Source organism: Puma concolor, chromosome C1 (assembly GCF_028749965.1).
Source record: "Puma concolor isolate L17-30 chromosome C1, mPumCon1.1.hap2, whole genome shotgun sequence".
Lineage (NCBI taxonomy): Eukaryota > Metazoa > Chordata > Mammalia > Carnivora > Felidae > Puma > Puma concolor.
The window spans coordinates 63,183,792-63,200,353 of record NC_141674.1 but is presented as its reverse complement, the minus strand read 5'-3'; the positions used below and the strand labels follow the sequence as shown (position 1 = coordinate 63,200,353).

The 16,562-nt window shown below is 36.8% G+C and overlaps 1 protein-coding gene and 1 pseudogene across 8 annotated transcripts in view; both read left to right on the top strand.

The window, feature by feature from the left end:
• Positions 1 to 16,562, top strand: part of SLC44A5 (solute carrier family 44 member 5) — a 385,583-nt gene that overhangs the window by 263,169 nt on the left and 105,852 nt on the right. For all 8 annotated transcript variants that reach the window (XM_086717311.1, XM_086717313.1, XM_086717310.1 and 5 more), the window contains one exon: positions 10,941 to 11,014. In XM_086717311.1, coding sequence (XP_086573437.1) covers positions 10,941 to 11,014 — 74 coding nt within the window. The remainder of the gene's footprint in view (positions 1 to 10,940; positions 11,015 to 16,562) is intronic.
• LOC147578103 (cytochrome c oxidase subunit 6A1, mitochondrial pseudogene) lies at positions 7,983 to 8,763 on the top strand (annotated as a pseudogene).

Genomic DNA, 16,562 nt, shown 5'->3' with positions numbered 1-16,562 from the left:
AATCTCACAAAATTAACACTCCTTTCTTAATGATTGGATGCCAGAATTATCTTCTAAAATAGATGTAAAATTTCCTTAAAATTTTTTTGAGATTTGAAAACCTTGCATTAAAATTGAACACCTGAAAAAAACCTATTCTTATAATTAAAAACTCATTTATAGCTTCCTGATTCCAGTAATAGTGTAATTCTTCAAGATATTCTTTTAACCTCTTAGTATCCTTGTAGAAGTTATAAGTATAACTTATTTCTGAGATCTCAACTTTCACACACACACACACACAGTACATGACATAACCTGAAGCTGTGGGAACAGAACAATAGAAAAATTTTAGACAAGGTGTCTGGGAGGGAGAAGAGAAGCTGGGAACATGTGGAAAAGATATAATTAACCCCTTCAAACAGAAGCTCTTAAACAATGTTTCTCTCACAAAATTACCCAAATCTCCACTAATAGTGAAGAGTAGAGGAATAGAGGTAAAACATTTTTTAACTCACGTAAAATTTTACCCTGAATAGCCCAAATTTTGAGTTTGCCTACTTATTACCATGAGTTCAGATGATCTGTCCACTTCATGCCACACTCTGAAGTTTGCCAACTGTATCTCAGGGAAGCTTGGAGGGTGGCCCCAAAGTGCATTGTCCTTCAATAAAGCCTCATGGAGGCGAAGCAGTCCTATTTCCTGGAACAGACTTCTGCAGTAAGAATCTGAGAGGTAACAGATGACTTTAATGGCATTGTGCAGGTGCCAGCAGAACCACAGAGGAGCAATGCTTCTAAATTGTGAGTTATAAACGCAGCCATGTTGTAGACAGATGTATGCAGGTGACACCAAGAATTTAAGAATAGGAGGTGATCATCCGACTGGAATTACAGGCAGTGGACAATCCCTAAACTGAATCATTAAACACAAATGGATGATCTGTCAGAGAATAATGACTTTTAGGACTTTCATTCTCGCTCTAATGCTTGATAATAAGGACCTTTCAGAATGGCTGATATCGTTGGAATTTCATCTGCTACAAAGAAAGAAAACCAGTAAATGAATCAGTTTCTGAATGAAGGTAGAAAACTGTCCCTGAAAAGAAAGCAGAATGACAGTTGTTGGAGAGTAAGAACTGGTGTAGAACTGAAATATGCATCTAACAAACAAAACTCTTTCATTACCTCCTAATTTAATCTCATGGGGTTGTGTAGGGCAGAGGAGGAAGGAAGCGGGGGTGGGGGGTGGCGAGGGGAAAGAGAGAGGGAGAGGGACAGAAACAGAGACAGAGACAGAGAGACAGAGTGGTGCTGATTTATTTTACTGGAGACAGTAATGTCCAGGTCATAAGCTTAAGCTTGACAAAAAAAAAAATTGAATCCCCAGACAACATATCACTATATAGAGAGCTCCTCCTCCCACAAAAGCCTAAAATTTGAGACCTAGCACTTTTAATTTCACAAGAGCCTGCTTATGATACATTAGCCTGTCAGCAGTAAGAGGTGTGTTTTAGTGATCATTCATGTGATTGTATTTCTGTAACATGCAAGGCTCTGTGCGAAATGTTGCCATAGAGGACTTTACGGTGTAGGTCAAAGGTCTGCAAGGTTTCCATAAAGGTCCAGGTAGCAAATATGTTAGGTTTTTAAGGCCAGATGGTTTCTACTGCAACTATTTAACTCAGCCACTGTAGCACAAAAGTAGCCTTAGATAATATAAATATAAGTAAATAAAATATAAATATATACAAATAAGTGTGGCTCTTTCCCAGAAATCTTTATTTATGGACACTGAAATTTGAATTTTGTATAATTTGTATGTCATAACATTTTTTTAACCATTAAAAATATAAAAACCACTTTTAATTCACAAGTTATACAAAACAGACAGTAGACCAAATTTAGCTTAGTCTAACCCCTTGGTCTAGGTTATAATAAATGGAAGATAGTTGCTCTGAGGATGTACAAACAAAATTCCTGTAAGTCTACAAAGATTAGAGGGAACTCTTACGTCAAAATTTCATGAAGGAGGTGGTGATATTTGAAATGAGTTGAAGGACGGAATTTTAATTTTTTTTTTAATTTTTTTTTCAACGTTTATTTATTTTTGGGACAGAGAGAGACAGAGCATGAACGGGGGAGGGGCAGAGAGAGAGGGAGACACAGAATCGGAAACAGGCTCCAGGCTCTGAGCCATCAGCCCAGAGCCCGACGCGGGGCTGGAACTCATGGACCGCGAGATCATGACCTGGCCGAAGTCGGACGCTTAACCGACTGCGCCACCCAGGCGCCCCCGGAATTTTAATTTTAAAAAAATTTACATTTAATTATTTTTTATGTTTCTATTCACTCATTTGATACCATATTAAGCTTATTCCTAGAAAAATCTTAAATTCAAAGAATATGTGACACTGAACAAATATATTCCTGTATATTGTGACCTAGCAGTGATTATGTTTTACATGCTGTAATTTTTTATGGTAAGAACACTTAATATGAAATCTACCCTCTTAACAAATTATTAAGTGCTCAATACAAAATTGTTAAATGTAGGCACAATGTTGTACCACAGATCTCTTATATCTTATCATCTTGTGTAATTGAAATTTATACACATTGAACAGCAGGTCCTCATTTTCCCCTCCCTCCAGTGCCTGGTACCTACTGTTCTACTTTCTGTTTCTATGAATTTGACTACTTTAGGTATCTCACGTAAGTGGAATCATCAGTATTTGTCCTTTTGTGATTGGTATATTTTCCCTAGCACAGTGTCCTCCAAGTTCATCCATGTTTATCCAAAAGAATTGAAATCAGGGTCACAAACAGGTATCTGCACTCCCATGTTCATTGCAGTATTATCCACCATAGCTAATATGTACAAAATGTAATGTCCATTACCAAATGAATGAATTTTTTTAAATGTGGTATACACACACACACACACACACACACACACACACACACACACACACACAATGGAGTGTTATTCAACCCTAAAAAAGGAAAAGAATCCTATCATGAGGGATTTTGTAGATGGGTTGTAGATCCACACAGGGATACTTTTGTGGGTAAAAGGGAGCACTGATAATGGTTACTCCAGGACTAAACCCTGGCTGTTCCATGCAAATTTGGACATATGGATTATTCCAAGAGAAGAAATCTAAAGGGGCATTAGCAGAGAACCCTGAGTATAGTCAAGGGAGAGTGCATGGATGTACTCAATGAATGAAAAAGCCCAAGTTGGTTGAAGCACATTGAGAGGAATGGTGGGAGATAAAGCTAGAAAGATAGTGTGGGGCTTGAATTAGGATTGAACTTGTAGGTTCTTAAACATAAAGCCAAGACATTTGGAAATTACTAAATAGATGGTGGAGACGCACTGCCATTTTTTAAACAATAAAATGACATCATCACATAACAGTGATAATCAGTGATGTGCAGACTGAATTGGATCAAGCAGAGACTATATGCAGGAGTCCAATTAAGAGACTACGGCAATAGCTTGAAGAGAAGATCAGAGAATTTGGATGGAATCCAGGTAGCAGGAATAGAAAGGAAGGGGTAGATGAAAGACACACCAGAGAAAAGGAGTCAAGAGAATTTGTCAATTGAATATAAAAGATAAGGTAAGAAAGGGAAAGTCAAAGGAAACTCCCAGGATTTAAATTGAGGTTAATATAGACATAGTATATTTGTGGGTTCCAGATAGGAAGGATGGGGATATCTGCAAACACATAATACAATTGGGATCATATTCTTCATATTGCAATTTGGAAAAATAGATATGTTAGAAATGGTATTTCTGTAGTTTAACTTTTAAAAATACTTTTACAACAGGGCAGCTCAATCTGAATAGGGTTTTGAATAGCTTTCTGATAAATGTGAAAGTGAGCATCTTGTTTTGAAAAAGTTGTTCTTTGATTTGGAGGTAGGGTGAGGGAGAGACTTGGGGCATATTTCTCTTTAACTATTCTTTCTTTCTTCTTTCTGGGACCCGGTGGGATGCAACACATTTTAGTTTAGCACAATGGTTCTTAGTACTTTCTATGAAAGTAAAAATGAATCCACCTGAGGTATAGGTACAGCTATGAGAGGTCTCTAGCTAAAATATGATTCAGAATGATTTTCAACCATGAGCTGGTATCACCTAGTTATTTCTATAACTGTCTTGAGAATCTTAAAATTATCCAAATTAAATCTTTAGTTTTTAAAAATAACTCATTTCCCGTGGTTGACTTCGAGTTTCAAGACCAGAAATGATACAGAAACTATAACAACAGTAGAACAGATCAATGAGACCAGGAGCTGGTTCTCTGAAAAAATTAATAAAATTGATAACCCCTAGCCAGACTTAATCAAAAAAGAAAAGAGAAAGGACCCATATAAATAAAATCACAAATGAGAGGGGAGAAATAACAAACACCACAGAAATACAATTATCAGAGAATATTATGAAAAATTATATGCCACCAAATTGGACAATCTGGAAAAAAATGGAAAAATTCCTAGAGACATATAAACTATGAAAACTGAAACAAGAAGAAATAAAAAACTTCAACAGACCGATAATGAGCAAAGAAATTGAATCAGAATCAAAAATCTCCCCACAAACAAAATTCCAGGCTCAGATGGCTTCCCAGAGGAATTCTACCAAACATTTATTTTTTTTTTTTTTAAGTTTTTTTTTCAACGTTTATTTATTTTTGGGACAGAGAGAGACAGAGCATGAACGGGGGAGGGGCAGAGAGAGAGGGAGACACAGAATCGGAAACAGGCTCCAGGCTCTGAGCCATCAGCCCAGAGCCCGACGCGGGGCTCGAACTCATGGGCCACGAGATCGTGACCTGGCTGAAGTCGGACGCTTAACCGACTGCGCCACCCAGGCGCCCCTCTACTAAACATTTAAAGAAAAATTAATACCTATTCTTCTCTAACTGTTCTAAAAAAAAAAAAAAAAAAAACAACAACAACAGAAATGGAAAGAAAACTTCCAGACTCATTCTGTAAGACCAGCAATACCCTTATTCCAAAACTGGACAAAGACCCCACTAAAAGGAAGAACTACAGGCCAAAATCCCTGATGAACATGGATGGAAAAATTCTCAACAAGATACTAGCAAATTGAATCCAACAGTACATTAAGAGAGTCACTCACCACGATCAAGTGGGATTTACTCCTGGGTTGCAAGTGTGGTTCAATATTCTCAAATCAATCAACATGATACACAATATTAATGACAGAATAAGAACCATTTGATCCTCTCAATAGATGCAGAAAAAGTATTTGACAAAGTACAACGTCTATTCATGATAAAAACCCTCAACAAAGTAGGGATAGAGGGAACATAACTCATCATAAAGGCCACATGTAAAAAACCCAATAGCTAATATCATCCCTAATGAGGAAAACCTGAGAGCTTTTCCTCAGGATGTCCACTCTCACCACTGTTATTTAACATAGTACTGGAAGTCCTAGCCTCAGCAATCAGACAACAAAAAGAAACAAAAGGCACCCAAATTAGCGAGGAAGAAGTCAAACTTTCACTATTTGCAGATGACATGATATTCTATATAGAAAACCCAAAAGACTCCAAAAAAATTGCTAGAACTGATACACTAATTTAGTGAAGTCACAGGATATAAAATCAACACACTGAAATCTTTTGCATTTCTATAGACCAATAATGAAGCAGCAGAAAGAGAAATCAAGGAAGGAATCCATTTACAAATTGCATCCAAACCCACAAGATACCTAGGAATAAACCTAACCATAGAGGTAAAATATTTGTACTCTGAAAACTAGAAAACATTTATGAAAGAAAGTGAGGAGGACACAAAGAGATGGGGAAACATTCCATGCTCATGGATTGGAAGAACAAATGTTATTAAAATGTCTACACTACCCAAAGCAATCCACATATTTAATGCAATCCCTATCAAAATACTAAGAACATCTTTCTCAGAGGTAGAACAATCTTAAAATTTGTATGAAACCACAAAAGAACCCCCAAATAGCCAAAGCAATCCTAAAAAGAAAAACAAAGCTGGAGATACCATGATTCTGGACTTCAAGCTATATTACAAAGTTGTATTGATCAAGACAGTATGGTACTGGCACAAATACAGACATATAGATCAATGGAACAGAATAGAAAAACCAGAAATGGACCCACAACCATATGGTCAACTAATCTTTGATGAAGCAGGAAAGAATATCCAATGGAAAAAAGTCTCTTTAGCAAATGGTGCTGGGAGAATTAAACAACAGCATGCAGAAGAATGAAACTGGACCACTTTCTTACACCATACACAAAGATAAACTCAAAATGGATGAAATACCTAAATGTGAGACAGGAAACCATCAAAATCCTAGAGGAGAACACTGGCAGCAACCTCTTTGACCTTGGCCACAGCAACTTCTTACTATACATGTCACTGGATGCAAGGGAAATAGAAAACGAACTATTTGGACTTAAGATAAAAAGTTTCTGCATAGTGAAGGAAACAATCAAGAAAACTAAAAGGCAACCTTTAGAATGGGAGAAGATATTTGTAAGGGACATGTCTGATAAAGGATTAATATCCAAAATCTATAAAGAACTTACCAAACTTAACACCCTCCCCAAAGAAATAACCCAGCTAAAAAATGGGAGGACATAAATAAACATTTTCCCAAAAAAGACATACAGATGGCTAATAGACACATGAAAAGATGTGTGACATCACTAATCATCAGAGAAATACAAATCAAAACTACAGAGAAATATCTCCTCACACCTGTCAGAATGGCTAAAATTAACAACATAGGAAACCAGCAGGTGTTGGCCAGGATGAGGAGTAAGGGAAACCCTCTCACTGTTGGTGGGAACGCAAACTGGTGCAGCCACTCTGGAAAACAGTATAGAGGTTTGTCAAAAAGATAAAAATAGAACTACCCTTATGATCCAGCAATTGCACTACTGGGTGTTTACCCAAAGGATACAAAAATACTGATTTGAAGAAATACATACACCCTGATGTTTATAGTAACTTCATCAACAATAGTCAAACTATGGAGAGAGCCCAAATGCCGAATGACTGGTGAATGGATAAAGAAGATATGGTGTGTGTGTATATATATGTGTATATGCACACACACAATGGATAATTACTCAGCCATAAGAAGAATGAAATATTACCATTTGTATGGATGTGGATTGAGTTAGAGAGTATTATGCTAAGCGAAATAAGGCAGAGAAAGACAAATACTTAGGATTTCACTCATAAGTGGAATTTAAGAAACAAAACAGATGAACATAGTGGGGAAAAGAGAGAGGCAAACCAGAAAACAGACTCTCAACTGTGGAGAACAAACAGAGTTACTGGAGGGGAGGTGGTTGTGAGGGATGGGTTAAATGGGTGATGGGCATTAATAAGGGCACTTGTGATGAGCATTGGGTGTTATATGTAAGTGATGAACAGCTAAATTCTACATGTGAAACTAATATTACACTGTACATTAAGTAACTGGAATTTAAATTAAAACTTGAAAAAATAAAAATAAAAACAACTCATTTCCTATAGAATACTTAGGATTATGACAGATGCCCTGAAATAAAAAGAGATGAACAATAAGATGCTACGACTTCTAAAAATTTGAATTAAGCTTCTGCTATGTTCCTCACAAAATGGTGCCCAAGTTATATTTGATATTTTGTCCAAATTCAATTTTCCAATAGTTTTCTATTTTTTTAAGTTTCTTTATTATTTATTTTGAGAGAGAGAGAGAGAGAGAGAGAGAGAGAGAGAGAGAGAGAGAGACAATCCCAAGCAGGCTCTTCACTGTGAGCACAAAGCTCCAAGAGGGGCTGTATCTCATCAACAGTGAGATAGTGACCCGAGCTACCCAGGTGCTCCCAACAGCTTCCTAAACAGTATTCCCCGCCCCCACCCGCCCCGGACGGAGTATATGTAAGGAAAGGGAGAAAAGCATTAATGGGGAAAAATGGCAGGTAATTGTAATTTCCTGATTTTACACACACGTGGGCACACACCCACACCCCTATTTTAAGAGGAAATTTCTAAAATAACAGAGAGGTTCATGTTGAAAATGGCGGAGGCAGCTGGGTGCCAGATTTTGGGGCTGCTAGGGGGGTCCTGGGCATAGTTGAACGGGTCCAGGTGGAGTGGCAACCACAGTGATGAGGGTTCAGCTCGCCTGTGGAATGCCTTCACCTACTTTGTAGTGCTTTCCGGCATGGGATTGATAGTGCTGAACATCTTCCTGAAGTCACACCATGAGAGCACAAAAGAGCAGAGTTCTTTGTCACCTACTCCCATCTCTGCATCAGGTCCAAGCCCTTTACATGGGGAGATGGTAATTATACTCTATTTCATAACACTCACGTGAATCCACTTCTGACTGGCTATGAAGATGAATAAAGAGAACTTGGACCACTACCCAGTGGGGACCACAGCACTGGTCTGGACCATGACTCTGCACAGGGAGGAGAAAAGTATATGGGACCTTAAACTCAACTTCCTTACTTGTGTTGAATGATGACCAGTATACTGATATTCCATCCCTTTGCTTTAGGAGGAGATAACTTAAATAAATAGACTGGACCATGAAAAAACAAACAAAAACAGAAAAAAGGAAACAAATCACTACAGGAACAAATTCAGAAACAGGAATGTTTTATCTAGAAAAACTCTCCTGCTTTTTGAGATGAATTTTCTATTCATAATTTTCAGTTTGTTCAACATTCTTTTGTGTTTAAATAATATAAAATTAAGCAGTCTGGCCAGGGGGTATGGTTCACTCTTTCTCTAAATCTGTGTACCAGAAAAACAAAGCAGACTTGAATACATTATCCTCCCTGGTCTCAGAATATAATCCCCAACACCTGAAAGTGTGAATTATTGAGAAATGCTATTCCACTATGATAGGAACTGCTGGGGGATGGTTGTGTGGGTCTGGAGTAGTCCGTGGTGCTGCAGCCTGTCCTTGGCACCAAAAAAGAGAGAAACCATAGTGTAAAACCTAAATTGGGCCAAAACTCCAACTAATGCCTGTTCATCAGTGCCAGTAGCTGATGAGTATGGGTTTTAGTCTTAAAAAATTTCCTTTTGGGGTCTGCTTCTTTGTGTCTTGTCCTTTCAGATTGGTAAGTTTCCTACATTCATCTTTCTAGTATGTTTACCCTTCCTTGTGCTTGCGACATAGCATCATAAATATGTAACATTATAATGCTATGTAATATTAGTTTATTATAAAAAACATTATAGTACATATTATATATAATGTGAGTATATAGATATAAACATATTATAGATAAATAATTACAAGATGGTGGCCAATTTGGCTGATGCTTCTGGTCACACCCACTCTCCCTCTTCTTGGTAGTTATTAAACACAAGGGCTTTGACAACTCCAAGATTTCTAATTAAGGCACACCAGCATTCTAATTTTCCCTCCTTTAGTTCCCTACCTGCAGGCATCACACTAATTTAACAACTGCTCTCAATTTAACAACCCCTCTGACAGGATGAAAACCTGATCCTGAACAGGATATGTCGGAATTCATGTGAACCAGATACTCACCTCACCCCCAAGCAGTTTTTTGCTTTTCAGTGACTGTCAAAGAAAGAAAGCTAGAGCACCTGTTTCTTCCCTTTTTACTACTATTCTCATAATTCTTAGACAAAATGAAATTTAAAATTCCTGGGTTGTATTTGGATTTAAGCAAATGATAGTTTGTTTCTGGATTGAGCATGATTAACTTTCTCTATGAAAGATTTGTTTCCTATTGAGGTAATAGGAACATGTGAAAAAATTTTAGATATGGCTAACTTGAGGCTTTACAGAAAATTGAAATAATATTAGAATAAGTACTAAATTAAAAGGGTTAGGCATTGGAGACCTAGATATTTGGTTTACCTTACCCTCTCTCTACCTCTCTCTCATGGACCTTAAATAAGTCAACTCACCTAAAAACCTAAAGGTATCCTTAAGAAATTCACAATGTATGTGAATGCAGTAAAGGTATAGTAGAGCTTTATCAATGTAAGGTATTATTGTGTCTGTTACTCCTATTCGTCATTATTACTACCACCATCACAAAAAATAGTGTGTAACTTCAACCTCCCTGTGCTAAAATATTAGAGCATATATCCATATGCCCTCAAGAGCCAGAAGTTTTTGCTATGAAAATTCTCATGTGCAACTTTTAATCCTCTCAAATAATTTAATCTTTTTTCTTTACGAATACATTTTTCATTAAGTTTTCAAGTAGAGAATAGGTGTATTGTTTTTCACTTTCAAGCATTTGGCCTTCCAGACCACTTATAAGCTGAACAAGATATAATATTAGAAGTAGGAAATACTTTAGTTGAAAGAATTGAGCATCTCTACTGGATTTTAGCCTGATTTGTGATTCTTGGCAAATCACTGAATCTCTATCAAGCCAGATTTTCTCTAAACCTAATTTGACAATATCTAATTTATAGAATAGTTGGTAAAAGTACAGTTTTGAGCCATTTTGTTTTTTAATGCGTTAGATACACTATTGTTAGTATAGTTGCACCTCTACACCCCATAGAAAGTTTGTGTAGTCGGTCATTTATTTAATAAATAGTATGCTTTAAATATGTGTATAGAAAGATAATGGAGAAAGGGAGAAATAGATGTTTTATATGTTGATGTTGTTATATTCCAGTCTCTAAAAATATCTTACAAATAAAGAAGCAAGAGAGAATAAACGTGAAGAATCCTGGGGAAACTTCTTTAATCATGGAGCTATGACCACTCCATTGCTAATGAAGTCTTTGATTACAGAAATACATCTGATATACCTTTCAGAATTACTGGGTATAAAATGGCATATCACAATTATTATTTTTCCCCTTTCCCATATTTGTTCACTAAATAAGATTTCATGTTGGATCGCTTTTAATTCTTTATTCCTTTTTGTTTTTAGGAGTTGTACAGATGTTCTGTGCTGCATAATCTTCATACTGTGCATTATTGGCTACATTATTTTAGGACTTTTGGGTGAGTAAATACGGGTATAGAAGATATGTAAAATTTGCTGATGAAGTAACTAAGTCAATGTCCCATTTTTAACATTAATCATTTTCTTCGCAAAGCCTTGTTATTATTGATTCTTGTCTTTTCTGGAGGGAATGTGCCTCACCAGTACTCATTGGGTAGCAGATTCAATGAATAATAAACACAAAGTAATTTATTCAAAGACAAACCCTAATTACTTAAGTAAGTACAATTATAAAGAAGGAAAAAAAAAGTTTATGGTTTCTTTTTAATCATTTTTACTTTTGAAATTCTGTTAAGCTGCTAATTATGTTCATGTTGCTGTTTACTAATATGTACTAAGACCTAGATTAGTTGAGATAATACATAAACTTTTCTTTTTATAAGCAAATTTAAAAGAAGGAACAATCATTAAGAATTTTACCACATAATTCATTGATGTTTAAGAAGTCTCATTGTCTTTGCCTACCAGAAAGAGATATTCTGTTGTTTACTGTTAGGTTAAAGATTTTTCTATGAAAGTGAAATAAAGAGGATAAATATACAAATTATTTACATTTTTAAAAAACTAGCAGAGGATAGTGAATATTTTCTGTAAAAAGTTTCACAATTGCATGTAAATATATCACTATTTCCCTTTGAGACTTAAGTCCTGCCCCTTAGATGCTGACTTAGGAAACTTTAATATATTATTATTAGAGCAGGGGCCAGAAAACTTCATTAATTCTAGTACCAATAATGAATGGCCTAGAGTTAGTGTGGATAGAATGCATAAGTAGCTGTGCCTACATTGGAAACAATGGAAAATGCTCTTCCCTGTTCTTCAGTTTTATCTCCCAATAAGGGAAATACTTTGAGAATAGCAATTAAAACTAATTTCCAAAAGATCATCTCAGTAATATTATGCAAAAGCTATACAGAATTGGAGAATTCAAAAAAGTAAGGCAGGAAGAAAAGTAGGGAGAGAAGAATAAAGGAGAATAAACCACAAAATTAAATAATGTTTTCTAAGACCTTCAGAAGATTCCTTGGTTATTTCTTCAGAGTATTTTAACTTGAAAACATTAAAGCCATTATAGCACAATACACAGTCTATAAATTGAATATTACAACATAAATTTCCTTACAGAATTAACAGAATTTTAGCTTCTCTAACTTTGGGACACATTTTTCTGATCTGATTTTTTTGGTTGTTTTTACTTTTTGTCATAGAATTGAAATTGGTTGCATAAGAGAAAGGAGTTGGAGCCAAGTTGATCTAGGGTTTGCTTGCATTATTTGGTGGACTTGGGTTGGTTTCTTAACCTCAATTTTCTCATCTGTGAAATATAGGAACACTACCTACTTTGCAGGGCTGTTGTGAGAAGTAAATGAAATGATATCCAGGCATACAAATAATAGTGCATAATACTGCTAGGCAGTATTTCATTTGCTGCCATTGTGTATTCTAGTTGTTCTGAATTTTAAGAAATTGTTTTTAAATTAATTTATTATATCATCTCTCTATGGCAACCCATAATTTTGGTTATTAAAGTTTGAACGCACACAGAAACTTCACAAGGATCTCTTAGTTTGCCTGGAATCTTTCCATCAGGGGATCTTCTGGCATAACAAATAAGTCTCCTCCATATCTCAGAGCCAGTGTGTTGTAATCCACAGAGAAATGTGTTCTGTCCTTATATAGAACTGGGAAAGCCACTGCCACTCTCTTGTTGACACAGTAGTGAAAAGGGATGGGAGTGAACACCGTCATTCCCTCTGGAGCAAAATAAGAATTTTGCTTCTTTAGGATCTCCGGATTTGGTTTATAAATACCTTAATTAATATAAATAAGTTGGAGAATAAATGTTCCTCAATGAAAAACTGTGTTCAATACTGGATTTAGTGATTCTTCCACATTAATCCTGATGCCACTGATTAAAACGAATGACTCACAAAATTTACTGAATATATATGTGTGTGTATTTATATACTTTCCTCATTCCTGAACCACAAATAGTCTAACTAGTCTAAGATAAACTTACCTCTTCAGTTATGTCTTATATTGGATTTAAAGGAAGAACGGCAGAAAACGATTAGCAGAGGTTACCAGGAATGTGAAAAATTTTTTGGCATGAAAGAATATATACCTTCACCTGAGGAAAGATGATGTTATCTCAGTCACACCAATATGTTATAAGTAGTGTGAAAATCAATAAAAGGAAATATTTTTTTAAAAATTTTAACTGATTTATTTTTGAGAGAGACAGAGTGTGAGTGGGAGAGGGGCAGAGAGAGGGAGATGCAGAATCTGAAGCACGCTCTAGGCTCTGAGCTAGCAGCACAAATGTGGGGCTTAAACTCATGAACGATTGAGATCATGATCTGAGCCCAAGTTGGCCACTTAACCGACTGAGCCACTGAATGCTCCAAGGAAATCTTGTTTAAGATGGAGTTGGGAGGCCAACAGAGGAGCTCTCATGCCTGCCACTCGTCATTGATTGCACAGCCAATGGGAAGAGAGGTACCCCCCAAGTCAGTAGGACTTTACTTATTTATTTTAAAAGAGGGGCGCCTGGGTGGCGCAGTCGGTTAAGCGTCCGACTTCAGCCAGGTCACGATCTCGCGGTCCGTGAGTTCGAGCCCCGCGTCGGGCTCTGGGCTGATGGCTCAGAGCCTGGAGCCTGTTTCCGATTCTGTGTCTCCCTCTCTCTCTGCCCCTCCCCCGTTCATGCTCTGTCTCTCTCTGTCCCAAAAATAAATAAACGTTGAAAAAAAAAAATTAAAAGATACAAGTGTTTTTATTTTATTTTTAAACTTTAATTCCAGTATAGTTAACATACAGTGTTATAGCAGTTTCAGATTTACAATACAGTGATTCAACAAGGTCAGTCCTGCTTTAGCTGCTACTTTACTATCCCTGCAGAAGGAAGAAAAGTCTCACCCCAGCAACAGCCCAGCCAATGAGAGACAGTCACAACTCAGCACATGAAAAGCCACTATACTTCAATTCCCAGGTTACTCCAGTTGAGTTTTTGATTATAATAGCCCTCTCAACTTCCTTTTTTGCCCTATTAAAGGAGTGTTCCTCTTCAGTTTTGTTGTAGCTTGCTCTGCTATTCCCAGGTAAACCTGTTTTTGCCGGTAAACCAACTGGCAGTTTTATTTTAAAGGTTAATAGTGGTTTGACATCTTTTGCCGTTTTGTTAGATCAGGACCTTCTAAGGCATATCTTCCATCCATTTCTTTTCATAAGAAGTTTTACCATGAAAGAGCCATGTTTCTCACAAATTCAGCTGAGGAAAAAAACAAAAAAACAACCTGTTCTTTGCCCTTTATGTGGAATATGGCCAGCTAGGTAACACTTGGATGCAACAAAGGCACTTGACATTCTGCTAATGAAAAGCAGAAGTGGAGTCTGGATAGAAGGTAATCACATCTCCTTGAAAGATCAAACTAATGTTTATGATAATAGCTCTCTTTTGTCCCACTTCACTGATGGTTGCTATTCAATTATTGTACTAGCTAGAAAAAAGAATTGGAATATTTATTATGCAAATTGTCCTTTGTTATCCTTGTGCTAACATTACGCAATAATAGCAGAATTTTAACATTTAATAAATTTTTCTTTTTCTTTTACTTCCTCTTTAAAAAAATTAATTCTAGTATAGTTAAAATACTAGTTTCAGGTGTACAATACAGTGATTCAATTCTATACATTACTTAGTGCTTATCAAGGGAAGTGTACTTTTAATCCCCTTCCCCTATTCCACCCACCTCCCCTCTGATAATCATCAGTTGTGTATAGTTAAAAGTCTGGTTGTTGGTTTTTTGGGTTTTTTTGTTTTTGTTTTTTTTGGTTTGTCTTTTTATTTTTCCTGTTTGTTTTTTTAAATTCCACATATGATCCAAATCATGGAATTTGTCATATTTCTTTTCTTTTCAAATGTATTTCCAGTTAAGTGTGTTAGTTCTTTGTGTTTACGTGGGATGCACCTGAAGTTAGGGTCCAAAGTTTGTGTTTGTTTTTGTTTTTCCGTCTTAGGGATAATTATCCCTGTTAGTTGAGATGCTAGGAAATTAACAAGAAAGTAAAATAATGTAAACAAGCCGAGAACTCTCGCCATGCTGTGAGAGGCCTAAACCACGTGGAGAAGCCCTGTGTAGGGAACTTGATCAGCAGGCTCAGCTGAGCTCCCAGAAATAGTGTTTGCCATCAGCTTCATAAGGTTTTCAGATGATTGAAGCCCCCGGCAACATGTGACTGCATGAAAGATCTCAAGAGCCCCAGCTGAGCCTTCCCCAGATTTCTAACTGCTGAAATCATGAGCAGAATAAAATGGTTGTATTAAGCTAGTGGGTTTAGGGGTGTAAAAACAGATAAGCAGAACAAAATTTTGTACCTGGAAGAGGGATGCTACTTAACAAAACCTAAAACATGGGCATTGGTTTTCAAACCAGGGCATGTTCAGAAACCCAATGGATTTTGAGGAAACTGTCAGAGTTCGAAGGAAAGTGAGAAAAATGCAATTAGAAACAGGAGAGAAGGGCACCTTGTGACATAGTGTTGAAAGTTTGGCAGCATTGCTGCTCCTGCTGCTGCAGATGGTAATGTGGGAGGCAAGAAATGTACCTAATGAATTCAGTGATCTAGCTAAAGATTGTGCTTAGGGGAACCACCAGCTCTGAAGAACATCATCCACACCTGGGCCTTACTTAGGTGATGAGATCCAGACCCTGAGCCTGATTCTTTAATTGGATGAGGCTTCTGAGGACCTTGGGAGAGTATAAACGGATTTGATTGTGGAGGGAATGTAAACAGTGTGTGGCCAGAGGCTGGACTATAGTAGTTTTAATACATGGCTGTGACTTCTTTGCCCCTCTTTCTGCCAAGAGGTATGTGCCTGTGTCTCTTTCCCTTGAATCTGGTAAAGCTTAGGATTGCTTCTTTAATAGAGAAATGAACTAAGCCAAGTAAGACTAGTTAAGGGCCTTGACATGCCGGTGATGTATAGATCATTGCAAAAGATTAAAGGAAGGTCATCATGGGTCCACTGGACCTCTCAGTAGGACTGAAAGTACCAAGTACAGAGAGGAGGAGGCTTAAATTCTTCATAATTCAGTCTTAAATCCTTCATAGGATGAGGTAGAAAATAAACAAAATAGCTAAGTTAATATCTAAATGTGGTCAAACTTGACTCCATCATTTCTGGTATTAAAGTATATGGGGGTAATAATACAGTCACATGTGTACTTTTCTATTCATTGCTTCAGGAAGTCCAGCATATCATTCCCTTCCCTGACTTGAACTGCCCCAAAATGCTCAGGAAGGTGAAGTCTTACTTCCAGTTTCTAGGTGGAGAGAGAAACCTTATAGTCTACTGGAGCTCTGACATTTTGTTGGTGCTATTTGGTATCATTTCTTAGTCAGTTACTCATCTGGATCCTTCTACTACTGTAGGGTTTCCTACACTAGGATCCAAAAATAGAGCTTTTTTTTAAATTTTTTTTTTTTCAACGTTTATTTATTTTTGGGACAGAGAGAGACAGAGCATGAACGGGGGAGGGGCAG